This window comes from Entelurus aequoreus, linkage group LG10 (assembly GCF_033978785.1).
Source record: "Entelurus aequoreus isolate RoL-2023_Sb linkage group LG10, RoL_Eaeq_v1.1, whole genome shotgun sequence".
NCBI lineage: Eukaryota > Metazoa > Chordata > Actinopteri > Syngnathiformes > Syngnathidae > Entelurus > Entelurus aequoreus.
The window spans coordinates 34,191,643-34,206,691 of record NC_084740.1 but is presented as its reverse complement, the minus strand read 5'-3'; the positions used below and the strand labels follow the sequence as shown (position 1 = coordinate 34,206,691).

Genomic DNA, 15,049 nt, shown 5'->3' with positions numbered 1-15,049 from the left:
AATATATACAGTAACACAGAAACAACCTGTCTCTGTGATCACTATAGGTGTATAAATAATAATATAGTGTTAAATAAAATTGGTCCCTTGGGCACAAAACTGAAAATAATACAGCTCTCCAAAAAGTGCACTTCTGCTGCTATTTGACATAACTGTTTGTTATGATGCTTTGACATTTTTGCACTTTGTTTCTTTATTGAAAGAAACTTCTATGAAGAGAAAAGTTGTTTGCAAATGTGGTTACAATGCTAAAAAAATGAAAAGTTAAAGCTAAAAAAAGAAATACACTTTATTGAGTTAACATTATTCGTTTAGAGGGGGAAAGATGTTATGAGCTAGGGAATATAACAACTACACTACCCAGCATGCAACGGGAGTGACAAGCATGCGCGGTAGCCCCGAAAAGTGTTCTTGTGATGTCACACGGAGCATTTCTGGTCGGCACGGGATTCGTTCCGAGGGATTCGAATAAAGAACCAACTCTTTTTCTTTACTTTAGTGGTCTCGATAACGGGTACCGGTTCTCAAAAAGGGATTCGAGTCCGAGAACTCGGTTCTTTTCTTATCGAACAACCGGGAAAACCGGTTTCGAGTATCATCCCTACCGACCACGCAGTCTGATAGTTTATATATCAATGATGAAATCTTAACATTGAAACACATGCCAATACGGCCGGGTTAACTTATAAAGTGCAATTTTTAAATTCCCGCCACACTTCCGGTTGAAAAACTCCTTTGGATATGATTTATGCGCGTGACGTCACAGAATCCACGGAAGTGGTTGGACCCCGTCGAACCCGATACAGAAACCTCTTGTTTTCTTCTACAAAATTCCACAGTATTCTGGACATATGTGTTGGTGAATCTTTTGCAATTTGTTTAATGAACAATGGAGGCTGCAAAGAAGAACGTTGTAGGTGGGATCGATCGGTGTATTAGCGGCTAAGTACAATACTTACAGCAACACAACAAGGACTACTTACTACGCCTAGCCGATGCTTGCCGCCAAACCCACGGATGAAGTCCTTCGTCGCGCCGTCGATCGCTGGAACGCAGGTGAGCACGGCTGTTGATGGGAAGATGAGGGCTGGCTGCCGTAGGTGGAGCGCTAATGTTTTTATCATAGTTCTGTGAGGTTTCAGGCACAACACCGGTTGCTAAGTTGCTAAATTAGCTTTAGCGTCGTTAGCAACAGCATTGATAAGCCTTACCAGGCTGAGAATTTTTAACCGTGTACACGTACATGTACATGTACATGGTTTAATAGTATTGTTGATCTTCTGTCTATCCTTCCAGTCAGGGATTTATTTATTTTGTTTCTATCTTCAATTGAGAACGATGCTATCACGTTAGCTCAGTAGCTAAGTGTGTCACCGATGTATTGTCGTGGAGATAAAAGTCACTTTAAATGTCCATTTTGCGTGCTCGACTCTCATTTTCAAGAGGATATAGTATCCGAGGTGGTTTAAAATACAAATCCGTGATCCACAATAGAAAAAGGAGAGAGTGTGGAATCCAATGAGCCAGCTTGTACCTAAGTTACGGTCAGTGTGAAAAAAGATACGTCCATCACTGCCTCTCCAGTCTTTCACTGTAACGTTCCTCATCTATGAATCTTTCATCCTCGCTCAAATGAATGGGGTAATCGTCGCTTTGTCGCTCCGAATCTCTCGCTCCATTGTAAACAACGGGGAATTGTGAAGAATACTAGCTCCTGTGACGTCACGCTACTTCCGGTACAGGCAAGGCTTTTTTTATCAGCGAGCAAAAGTTGCGAACTTTATCGTCGATTTTCTCTACTAAATCCTTTCAGCAAAATATGGCAATATCGCGAAATGATCAAGTATGACACATAGAATGGATCTGCTATTCCCGTTTAAATAAAAAAATTCATTTCAGTAGGCCTTTAAACTTGCAAACGTTGCTTGGAGTAATGACAGAAGAATCCATATGAGTAAAAACGCTATGGAAGGCATTCCGGTTGAAGAAAAAAAAAAAAAAGGGCACTACCAGTACATGGAAGGACACTGCAGCACCTGCAGTGAGGGAACTCGTCCAAAAGATGGCGCCATAGCACAAACCATAAAACACCTTCTCATTGGATTTGCTTGTTTTTCTTCTTTTTTTTTAAATTTTTATTATGGTCGTCGGCAAAGAAAAATCAATAAATCAGACTCTTAGACTTAGACTTCCTTTATTGTCATTCAAATTTGAACTTTACAGTACAGATAAGAACGAAATGTTGTTGCATTAGCTCATGGTAGTTTGCATTTACAAAAGAAGGTGCAGATATAAATAGATAGATTACTTGTAAGACTCACCGTCTTATAAGCCGCCGGTTAAAAATGTGGGTAAAAAAGTATCGGCTTATAGTCCGGAATTGACGGTATTCCTATCGTCCTTGTTTCAACAGTACCGTGTATTCTTCAAGCAAATGCAGGACAATGTGCCGACATTCTTGTTGTTTTTGTTTTCATGCCGTCTAAACAATGGAATACCCTGTCACCCTGTGGGCAGACTGCATGAGGGGGCGTGATATATCTAGCTATATCTACTGTATGTATTATATCTGCAGCAGTGCTCATGTATCTAGCCTTCTATATATACATATATATATATATATATTTTGTCTTTTCCACACTCTTGAAGTTGTCAGGCAGTGAGATTTACTAACGTACATATGGCAGTCAGCACACTCGACTCAAAAACAAGAAAAAAAAATACCGAAAAAAAATACAAAAATTGGGGGTATTTTATTTGAACTAAGCAAAATTATCTGCCAATAGAACAAGAAAATTGGGCTTGTCAAGACTTTCCAAAACAAGTAAAATTAGCTAACCTCAATGAACCCAAAAATACCTTAAAATAAGTATATTCTCACTAATAACAAGTGCACTTTTCTTGGTAGAAAAAAAATATTACACCTTTTTGCTCAATATGTTGAAAAATATTCTTAAATTAAGTAAATGCTAGTGCCATTATCTTGACATAATGATATGCGCTCAGCATCATGATTTTTTTTTTCATGCTTGAAGTAAGAAATTATTACTTTAAAAAAGTAGTTTTATACTTGTGAGTGTTGATGACACAGCTTTGCATCAGTTGATATTCTAGTTTCAAGCATGTTTTACTCAATATAGGTCATACAATCTCAGCAACAAGCTGCAATATCTTACTGAGATCATTTAGGACCAAAACCCTTAAAACAAGTAAAACACTCTAACATAAAATCTTCTTAGTGAGAAGAATGATCTTATCAGACAGAAAATAAGCAAATATCACCCTTATTTGAGATATTTCATCTTACTTAGATTTCCGTTTTTGCTGTGCATGGCGTATCCCTGTGCAGGATGGGATAAAGGCAGGGGCCCAAATCACCTGGGTTTGTTCCGTTCAGTTCAGTTCAGTTGAGTTTCAGTTTATTTACAATGTAATGCATCACATATTTCCTGTTGTTTCATTACAGCACGTCCGAAAAGGAGTAGGAAAAAGCAGAGTTGATTTAATTCTACCCCTTTTCATACCATAACAATTTTATCCCATTTCCTTGTTCTCTGTGACAGAACAGTGAATAAATGAATTATGAATAAATAATATACCATAGTAAGTAAACATATTAAATACATAATACATACCGTAATCTAAAAAAAAAAGGGTTCAAGATGTTTATAATTGTTCTTCAGTGTACTTTGTGAACACTTGTAGTTTGAACATTCTCTTAAACTGAATCATATTGGTGCTTTGTTGGATTTCTTTGGTTAATTCATTCCATAATTTAATTCCACATACGCATATGCTAAAGGTTTTAAGTGTTGTACGTGCATACAAATGTTTCTCCTTTTTTGTTGAGAAGAATTGTTGTAAATTCTTGGGTAGCAGGTTATAGTTTGCGTTGTACATCATTTTAGCTGTTTGCAAATGCACCAAATCGATGATTTTCAATATTTGTGATTCAATAAATATTGAAATTCAACGATTTTGTGCATTTGCAAACAACGGAGAGGTCGTGCATCCTTGCCGTTGTTGCCATTTTTAATACAAAGTAGCGTATAGTTCGAACTTAATCTGTCAGTAGACTCGCTATGGACGTGCCAAAAACTACAAGAAAGATGGCCGGGAGAAGATGGTCTATAAAACATAATCTATGCAGCATTTTGACCAAAGAACCACCATTACATGTTGTGCAGACCACAAAGAAGTGGTTTATTTTTAGAAAAAAAAATTATAATAGGACCCCTTTGAAATATGCATGGTTTATTTGTCCATTCGGGCTTCTTAAAGTGTACCAAGCACTTATTCTGTTATTTCAAGCTACTTTAGCGGTTAGCTTAGCTATTAGCATGCCTGCTCATGGCTTGCTCTCTGTGTGTAACATGTTGAGCATGTTGAGCATCATCCTCTAGCACACTAGTGTGCCGTGAGATATTGTCTGGTGTGCGGTGGGAAAATTATGCAACTTCACCTAATTGGTCCAAAAAATGTTTTTTTGCAAATCAATAATTATAATAATGTGCCGTTGTCTAGTGCAGTGTTTTTCAACCTTTTTTGGTATGTAAAAGGTATGTAACGCTTGAACCAAAAATGAACAAAAGGCAAGTCCTGCTAGGAAAAGGCACTGAAGCATAGGGATGGCTCTGCAAAACAAAAGTAAAACTGAACTGGCTACAAAGTAAACAAAAACAGAATGCTGGACGACAGCAAAAACTTACAGCGTGTGGAGCGGAGACGGCGTCCACAAAAGTACATCCGTACATGATGTGACCCCACAAAGAAGGATAGCGTACGTACAACTTAAATAGTCTTGATTGCGAAAACAAAGCAGGTGCGGGCAATAGAACTCAAAGGAAGGTGTGACGGTGCTACAGGAGAACACCAACAAAACAGGAAGGGTCACCAAATTAACAGCGTAAGACAGAAACTAAAGCACTACACACAGGAAACGACAACAAACTCAAAATAAGGCATGACAACCTGGTGGAGTTTCCTTTTTTAACCTTTTCTGCCGGTGGTGTGCCTTCGTAATTTTTTTAATGAAAAAAATGTGCCTTGGCTCAAAAAAGGTTGAAAAACACTGCTCTAGTAATTATATTACTTAAGATAAGCAGGGTTTTTTTGAAGCAATGGGGGTGACTGCTATTAACTTAGAAGAGCGGCTCCACACTGTGTATGAACATGCACAATTAGCTGTTGGCTTGTCAGCCCGGGTACTAAAAATAAATGCACTGTCACACATCAGTGTTTCTTCAGACTATTAAAGAACACAAATATTAGAGAGGTGTATTTTTCATATTAAATAAATACATTTACTTGATTTATAAATGCACTTATATAGTTGATTTTCTTCCAATACGTCGACAAACTACAAACTAGCACAAGTGTGTCAACTCTGCAGGATCAATCTCCCCACCAGGACACACACACACACACACACGCACACACACACACACACGCACACACGCAGCATTTACTTTATTCAGGTGGTAGCTTCAAAGTATAATTCCTCCCTTGTGTCTCTGTCACCTTCAAATCAGATTAGCCCACATTAACTCAGTGAACGTCACAGGCAGGCTTCGGGTCATCTCACTGTTCAAGTGAGCAGCCAGCGTGTTTTTAAATTTAAAAAATGTTTAAAAAACGTTGAAATGCATTATATTTGCGGTGATTGTGTGCGCACACAATAATATTGTTGCATTTTTTCTTCAATAAATTGAATAATGGTAGTTTCAGAACACACATAATAATAACACTACATACATTTCAGGTTAGATAATTATTATTATATACATTTTGCAAAAGAGGACAGGTGTCATTTTCTTCAATTGTTTTCATTTTTATGACAATCTGCAACTTCTGATTTTTATTTTTTTTTATGCCCCGTATCTCCCTTGAATGATATCCTGCATGTTTCCTTCTGGAAGTTCTCCTCCAGTCCTCTTTATGAGGCCAAATAAAACTGTACCTGTCATGTCATTAAGATGATTTGCAATGACGACACTTTGCTGCCCTCTGCTGTTCTAAGTCTGAACAAAACTATTTTTTGGAAAGAGCACAATACACACTAATTGTGTTTGCATTGGTAGCATCTTATTCATATTCATACCAAAAAATGTCTCTCAATAAGCCCAATAAATATATAATACACACACTGGACATATCATTAGGTACACAGTTTAATAAGATCCAGTATTGGAGCTGTTTCAAAAACAAAGCTCAGCATTTACTCAATTGTGAAGTATTAATTATATAGTTAGTATATAATTAATTGTGTTTGAGGCTTGCACCGCATTGTCTTTTGTAAAACACACCCGTAGTCATTAAATTGTGCTAGGAATTTTATTTATATTCCATATTTGAATCATTTGTAGATAAAGACTTACAATATGTGTCAGGGTTGTGATGTAATAGGATGCCGGCTAAAACTGACCTTCACACGTGCACCTGGTCATTTTTCACATCCTCAGCATGTGGAATAATTCAATCTCCTTTCTCTCTCTCTCTCTTTTCTCTCGCTCTCTCTCTCTCTCTCTTTATCTCTGCCTCTCTGCAGAAGAGCCAAAGCTGGTACAACGTAAGTGCCCCCTTTTTTTCTTCTATGTTATTTACATGTTTGTTTTTGGCTGCACAGTTTGTTGTTTACACGTACGTGTGTGTGTGTGTGTGTGTGTGTGTGTGTGTGTGTGTGTGTGTGTGTGTGTGTGTGTGTGTGTGTGTGTGTGTGTGTGTGTGTGTGTGTGTGTGTGTGTGTGTGTGTGTGTGTGTGTGTGTGTGTGTGTGTGTGTGTGTGTGTGTGTGTGTGTGTGTGTGTGTGTGTGTGTGTGTGTGTGTGTGTGTGTGTGTGTGTGTGTGTGTGTGTGTGTGTGTGTGTGTGTGTGTGTGTGTGTGTGTGTGTGTGTGTGTGTGTGTGTCAGTGATGAATGGAGAGTTGGGATCAGGAAGGATGTTTTTTTCCTGACCTGGTTTTCTGCCAACCACTTTTGGGCATCCTACAGGCCTAGCACAAGTTTAAAAGAGCAACAGTTAGACCTTAGTGATTGATGCCTTTGCTCAACATCTGGGTCTGACTGATTCTTGGAAATAGTATACTGTATCTATGAATGCTAAACCATAACTAATGTGCACAATCTTGTTTCATTTTAGGTTTGTCCCTAGTGTAATTTACTGTGTGTACTCACAGCAATATAACCGGACCAGCGTCCTCTGCAGTGGACATTTGTGTTTTGTACAGGGCAATTTTTTTCCCAAAAACTGTTGTTACATTGATGTGTGGCGTTTTGTTGGCCGTGACCCCAGGATGCAGACACGGCAGTTGAATAACAAAAACAGAGAGGTAGTGCAGCAGGGGAGTGCACATGAAGCTCTGCACATTTTAGTTATTAAACAACGAAGCAAAGCAACATTAACGCTAATAAGTCAAGTAATAGTCTATAGGCCCGTCTAAAAGGACAGGACTGGCATTTAGCCAATTTAAACATCCTGATTAGCAACCAGAAACTGGTGAGATCAATGCCCGGACTGGAGAAATATAGTGGCAAAAGAAATCAAACAGGAAATGAAAACATGATTAGAGAGCTGCACAGGAAATACAACAAAATACATGAAAGTAATGATAATTATCATTAGAGATTATGACAAGTGTCCCTTGTTTATTGCGGCCAATTGGTTCCAGGCCAGACCACTGTAAGCAATATTACACGAAGTAGGATGTTTCTTATTAATAAATCAAATATTTTCGCAGTTGGAGGATAAAAAACATTTTTGACCAAAAAAATACCGACTTTTTGACACTTGGAAAAAATCCAGACTTTTTGACACTTAGAAAAATTTCCGACTTTTTGACACTTAGAAAAAATCCAGAGGGTTTGACACTTAGAAAAAAATCCAGGCTTTTTGACACTTAGAAAAATGTCAGACTTTTTGACATTTAGAAATAATCCCGATATTTTCAAACTTGGAAAAAATCCAGATTTTTTGACGAAAAAATGTCAGACTTTTTGACACTTAGAAAAAATCCTGAGGGTTTGACACTTATAAAAAAAATCCAGACTTTTTGACAATTGGAAAAAATCCAGACTTTTTGATACTTAGAAAAAAATCCAGACTTTTTGACACTTAGAAAAATGTCCGACTTTTTGACACTTAGAAATTATCCCGATATTTTGACACTTAGAAAAAATCCCGATTTTTTTGACGAAAAAATGTCAGACTTTTTGACATTTAGAAAAAATCCAGATATTTTGACACTTAGAAAACATCCAGACTTTTTGACGAAAAAATGTCCAACTTTTCGACACTTAGAAAAAATCCAGAGGGTTTGACACTTAGAAAAAATCCAGATTTTTTGACACTTGGAAAAAAATCCAGACTTTTTGACACTTTGAAACATTTCTGACTTTTTGACACTTAGAAATAATCCCGATAGTTTGACACTTAGAAAAAATCCAGATTTTTTGAAGAAAAAATTTCCGACTTTTTACACAAAAAATCCAGAGGGCTTGACACTTAGAAAAAATCCAGACTTTTTGACACTCAGAAAAATTTCCGACTTTCTGACACTTAGAAATAATGCCGATTTTTTGACACTTATAAAAAATACAGACTTTTTGACGAAAAAAATGTCTGACTTTTTAACACTTACAAAAAATACAGACTTTTTGACGAAAAAATTTCAGACTTTTTGACACAGAAAAAATCCCGACTTTTTGACACTTGGAAAAAACTCCTGATTTTTTGACACTGAGAAAAAAATCCAGACTTTTTGACCCAAAAATTTCCGACTTTTTGACCAAAAAAACTATATATATTTTTACATAAAGCCCTGTAAACATGAAATAACACCCATATAGTCTCCTTTACACTCGTTTCTGTCTGGCTCAGTTTCGAGTTGGACCCAAGATGCAGGGAAGAGACGTAACATGTTTTTAACATCGGCGGCGACACATTTTCATCAAACAGTTCTTCACAGACAGACAAAAAAACAAAAAAACTTAAGGCACAGGCAAAATAGAATGACTCCTAAGGAGAACAGTTACTAGCAGCAATTAGCAAATATCACAAGGTTAACCAAGGTTTCTCATTGTATCCCATTGGGTGGAGTTTTTTCTTGCCCTGATGTGGGATCTGAGCCGAGGATGTCGTTGTGGCTTGTGCCGCCCTTTGAGACACTTGTGATTAAGGGCTATATAAATAAACTTTGATTGATTGATTGAACCTGGACAGAGCCATGTGGCGCAATACTAAATAAGCCATATTAACTAAAGGGGATACTTAGCAGAGGGGCTCCAGTAGAGGAGGCAGGAAGATGCCAGTACAGACTCGAAAGTAGCAAAAACGATCCAACATCTCCCTGCTGCTCACCTCCACCTTAAAAAAGGGGCCGATTGGTGATGGGAAGCAGGTGTGGGTTATTACATCGCCTATCTCCACTAACTAAGAAAACAGAAACCAAATTAGCAACAGCAAAAAGGATACCAGGAAGTCAGTAGCGCAAAGTGACAGAATACCCCACATCAATGGATGCCACTTTGTGGCTTACCTGGCTTACTGGAAAACTCACAGTAAAAGTCAGACAGGATAAACCCATGAGCCAGACCTGGGCAAAATACGGACCGTGGGCCACACAATTTTTTTAGATCTTTAACATCAAAACTGTAGCCGCCATTATGATGTGCAGTGCTGTTTTTAAATGACCGTAAGTCTTGAACTATAGAAAGTATTTCAATGGTCGAAATCTGTGCTTTTGGGTGTTGTACGAGTTATTACGGTAATCTACATCACAGCAGCTCAGACGAAGAACAAACCAGAGAGGGCGGGGTTTGTTTTCAGAGCAGCCAGCCCGAAACGCGTGTGTCAGAAACAGATGCGGAAGCAGATATTTACGTGATAATATATCATATTGTAGGTGTTTAATACACTTTGCATTCATATTTTGCTGTTTGTTACATTTTTGTTGTTTTGCTTGATTGTAAAAGATGTCTAACGAGGAGCTGGTCTGAGAAGTAAAAGAGGAGAGGCGTTCATATGTTGTTAATGTTCAGTGTTTTATTGTTCATAGTTAATATTGTAAATCCCACTTTCTTTATTTTCAAAACCTCTAAAGGCCTTAATGGCCACATGCTTGGACAGCACCTTTTAGCTCTTTTTGTACACTACTGAATTTGGGTCTTATGCCGACGTATGGACACTTATACTGCTATCTGGTGGTGTCAGAAGAGTATAACATACAATGGAATTTGGGGAAAAAAAGTGTAAATATAAAAATCTGCATGTCACTACACATGAAGTACACGTTTGTGTACTTATGGACTAAGTACATCTTATTAAAAGATGATTTTTAGTTTTTATTCTAAGTAGGGTCCAATAAGCCCAAATAGCAAAGAGAAATAAAAGAAAGCATGTAAACAAACAGCTTGAGCCTTAAGAGGTTAATGTACATTTTGGGTGTCCCATTCAGTAAATGTCATTCCGTTTTTTTGAGGTGGTCTGTCATAACGTTTTTAGAACTCTTATCGGACATTTTAACTTTTGGTATCAGTGTTCCTGAAAAAAAACACACATACTGTACAGCAGATTTTTACAGCTAAATGTGTACATATAATTTATACACACATACACATTGGCCCCCCCAGACACACTTTTTTCTCTCAACGTGGCCCCCCGAGTCAAAATATTTGCCGAGCTCTGCCATGAGCGCTCCTTGTGGGCGTCGCCCTCTCAGTCAACCAGGTACTGGAAACCCCGGCCCCTTCTTCTGATGTCCTGTGTGCTACCGACCAAGGATACCAGGAAGTCAGTGGCACTCAAAGTGTGTCAGTTTCACCCAATATACTAGCCTTGAGTGCAATGTTCTCTCTTAAGCTGCGCCAAATATCGCACAAAATCTAAATCCAAAAATCAAATTTTAAATTTAAACAAAATGTATTCTGTACGATTTTGCGGTGCAACTGTGAGTGACAACAAGTGGTCACAACAGATTAAACAATGACGACGTCTGCATCCAGGGGCGCCGAAAAGGGGGGGTAAAGGAAACGGATTCTAGGGGCCCCTGATGGAGGGGGGCCCAGAGAGGCCCCTAATGATGATGAAATTATAATACAGGGGGCCCTGTAAAGATTCTTTTCATGGAGCCCAAAATCCCTAGCGGCGCCCCTGTCTGCATCAGCAATCATTTTATTGCGCAAAGCTGATTACCGTGGGCCGTAATCAGGCTAAACAACATCAGCAACAAAACTTGTATCTAGCTAAAAATGGAATCGTTCTACCATAATCGCACCAAAACAAACAAACTATATGTCGGCTTGACAGCAACCGCTTTCTCTTTCATTTGCGGCAAAAGATGCCCAGACTGCGGTCAGCCAGTGATGCGTTCACGGCCGCAAAAACAGTCGGACAACTCCAACACCACACATTAAAAAATGTAACTACCAGGTCCACACACAAACGTGGTTCACACAAAGCCAGTCAATGTCATTAACAGCGTGTTACGTGTGTGTTGCTGTTTTTATGCAGGTTAGCTTGTAGGAGCAAAAAAACAGTTAAAAGAGTTAAATGCTGCACTTATTTTGTCAAAACATGTACACCTATACTCCAAAATCAGAGTGTTGCTTATTCTAGTGTCATGTATTAAGAATGTTCATTTATGGATATGAATCATGAAATGCAGTTACTATATTAAAGTAAAAGTTAAAGTACCAATGATTGTCACACACACACACTAGGTGTGATCACCCTTGATCACCCCCTGGGAGGTGAGGGGAGCAGTGGGCAGCAGCGGTTGCCGCGGCCGGGAATAATTTTTGGTGATTTAACCACCAATTCCAACCCTTGATGCTGAGTGCCAAGCATGGAGGCAATGGGTCCCATTTTTATAGTCTTTGGTATGACTGGGCCGGGGTTTGAACTCACAACTTACCGATCTCAGGGCGGACACTCTAACCACTAGGCCACTGAGTAGGTTATTACATCAATGCTAATGAAAACTGATATATTTTAAAGGCAACAAGTTGTGCACTTTATTTCATTCTTGTGCTACAGCACACATCTCATTGTGCAAAATGTGAATGCTATTAGGTGAACAAAATGTGGTCTCTGAAAGGGGCATATGTGTCAAATTCTTCCACAGTAGGACCCCCACCCAACATATCCAACATACACCTCATAAAACACAAGATTTTTATTTCCATTGTCAGTGGGCCAACTCACTTGTATTAGAAAATAACATTGGACATGACTGCTGTTATTTGATTATTATAACAAGACATTTAACTTATGTCAGCCCTAGGACAGATGTGATGCTTGTGTGGCGACAGTGCGCACGTCTAATGTTGTTCACATGTGGTCCACTGAATGCTCAGGGAGTTTGCTTAGACACATGAAAAATTAGAGGGAACATTGCTTGAGTGTGTTTCACTACAGATTACAGTACTCACCGGTAGCCTGGAGTGTCCTCCAAATGTCATTGCTATGGACGTCACCCGGCCGCTACAACAAGGCGACGGTGTGGAAGTACTTCGTAACATCCTGTGTACATTTCTGTTAAGTTACAACTGGGCTTACAACGGACGTAAGTTTTTCTAAAACTTGACAGTCGCAGGTATGACCATTTGTCGTGTTGTTAGCATTCCGTGTTGTTGGCATTGCGCGTATTGCGTTGTAATTACACATCGCTCAAGCCAAATGCTCACTAATGTCATGTGTAGCTGATGATGTCGAAGAAGAACAGAAGTTATCTCCACTTAGCATATCCCGTACAGCTGCTTTTTTAGCATAATGTGGCACTTTCCTGGTACTTCTCGTCTCACCAATTTGGAGACGTGTTATTGATTAGGCAGGAGTTGCAGATAAATCAAAAAGTTGTTCTGCCAAAAGTTTGTCAACGTATTCTCGCGTTAAAGATACAGTAGCGGCAAGACTGTCCACCGTGTTGTTAGCAGCGTTCACTCTTACGACACATTTGGCCCTATAATACATATAAGACATAAAGACTCAATATATATAGCACTTAATTTAGGCCAAAATATGTAGAATATGCTTTAAAAAAATAATATATATGTTGACATTAGTGTTGTCCCGATACTAATATGTTGGTACCGGTAACTTCATGTATTTCGATACTTTTCGATACTTTTTTCTAAATAAAGGGAACCACAAATTATTGCATTATTGGCTTTAGTTCAACAAAAAATCTTAGGGTACATTAAACATATGTTTGTTATTGCAAGTTTGTCCTTAAATAAAATAGTGAACATACAAGACAACTTGTCTTTTATTAGTAAGTAAGCAAACAAAGGCTCCTAATTAGTCTGCTGACATATGCAGTAACATATTGTGTCATTTATCATTCTATTATTTTGTCAAAATTATTAAGGACAAGTGGTAGAAAATGAATTATTAATCTACTTGTTCATTTAATGTTAATATCTGCTTACTTTCTCTTTCAACATGTTCTATCTACACTTCTGTTAAAATGTAATAATCACTTATTCTTCTGTTGTTTGGATGCTTTACATTAGTTTTGGTATACACCAAAAAATTTGGGTATGAATCCGATACCAAATAGTTACAGGATCATACATTGGTCATATTCAAAGTCCTCATGTGTCCAAGGACGTATTTACTGTGTTTATAAACATAATATAAACTTTTAAAAAAACGACAGAATCGATGTAATCATAGTAGTATCAACAAGATACGCTCCTGTACTTGGTATCATTACAGTGGATGTTAGGTTTAGATCCACCAATGGCATTTGTTTACATTTTGACGGCGGTGAGCTACGGTGTGTAGTGAAGCATGTTTAGCTATTCCTCGTCCTGCAGGGATGATACTTGTAAGAAACTTACTTTATTTGTCGCCATGGAGACAAGGATTAGTGATTTGGAAGTAGCTACAACACTGCAGACTGCAGATTGACTTTAGCCGCTAGCTAGCTAGCCATGTCTTAAAGCACCTCTTCCTGAGGGCATTTCAGTGTTATAACTTCACCTTTATCTTTAGTTTTTAGGCCAAAATGCGTTCATTCTCCCTTTTCTGTCTACACACTGTGTCTGCTTGTAAGTACTCCGTGGTTGTGCAGTGACGAACATGCTCGTAAACCAGCAATGACATGACGTGACGACGACGGGGGGTGCGGGGGGTGCAGGGGGTGGGAGACCGGTACTTTTTAGAGGCGGTATAGTACCGAATATGATTAATTAATATTGCGGTAATATACTAATACCGGTATACCGTACAACCCTAGTTGAGACATTTGTGATTAAGGCGATACTGTTAGTAAAGTTGAATTGATTGATAGTTAAGTCTGGGCTTCTCTGCTTAGGCTGCTGCCCCCGCGACCCGACTTCGGGTAAGCGGAAAAAGATGGATGGATAGATGGATGTTTTTAAAATCTGCAATGTAGTAAAGCTGCAATATTTGAAGTCTGATGTGGCGAGGGGACAATGTAGACAAAAAATGTTCACTGCAGAAGGTGCTGGTTTTCAAAAAGATTACAACATGTGCAAATTTCTTGAGGCACATGTGTTTATGTATATAAAACAGTTAAGTCGTACAAGACAAGACAGATCCAGCTATAAAGACATACTTTTAGCGTGGCAGAACTTGCACTGAACCCTGAACCCTAGAACAGAGATGGTGACCTCTGAGGTCAAGAATGTCCTTCCAGTGTCACCCCCTGCAGCTGCAACGGACACATGTCCCAACATTGTTGCAGACTTTGGATCAGACGTGCTGTCACGTTTATTGTTGTCACGCAAAAACACAAAATATTGTTGTGAATTCTTCACGGCGCACTTTACTGTCACACCACTAGGCGGAGTGCTAAGACCAAACCCTTCCTTACAACCTCTTCTATATGCTTGTGTTGACAAATACACAACAGGAGTGAGTGAAGTGTGTTCCCAAGAAATGTATTATTTTATCCTTTTTTGTGTTCCTTCCTTTTCTTCTTATTCTTCTTATTCCCGTTGTGTGTACGTTCTCTCCCCAGCATGAACGACAACATATCATGAGAGTAAGCATGACTTGTATTTTCCCGGTCTGTTTGTCACTCTAC

At 38.6% G+C, this 15,049-nt stretch overlaps 1 protein-coding gene across 3 annotated transcripts in view; it reads left to right on the top strand.

The window, feature by feature from the left end:
* LOC133658487 (protein Aster-B-like) overlaps positions 1–15,049 on the top strand; it is a 105,117-nt gene that overhangs the window by 43,642 nt on the left and 46,426 nt on the right. For all 3 annotated transcript variants that reach the window (XM_062060575.1, XM_062060574.1, XM_062060576.1), the window contains one exon: positions 6,548–6,568. In XM_062060575.1, coding sequence (XP_061916559.1) covers positions 6,548–6,568 — 21 coding nt within the window. The remainder of the gene's footprint in view (positions 1–6,547; positions 6,569–15,049) is intronic.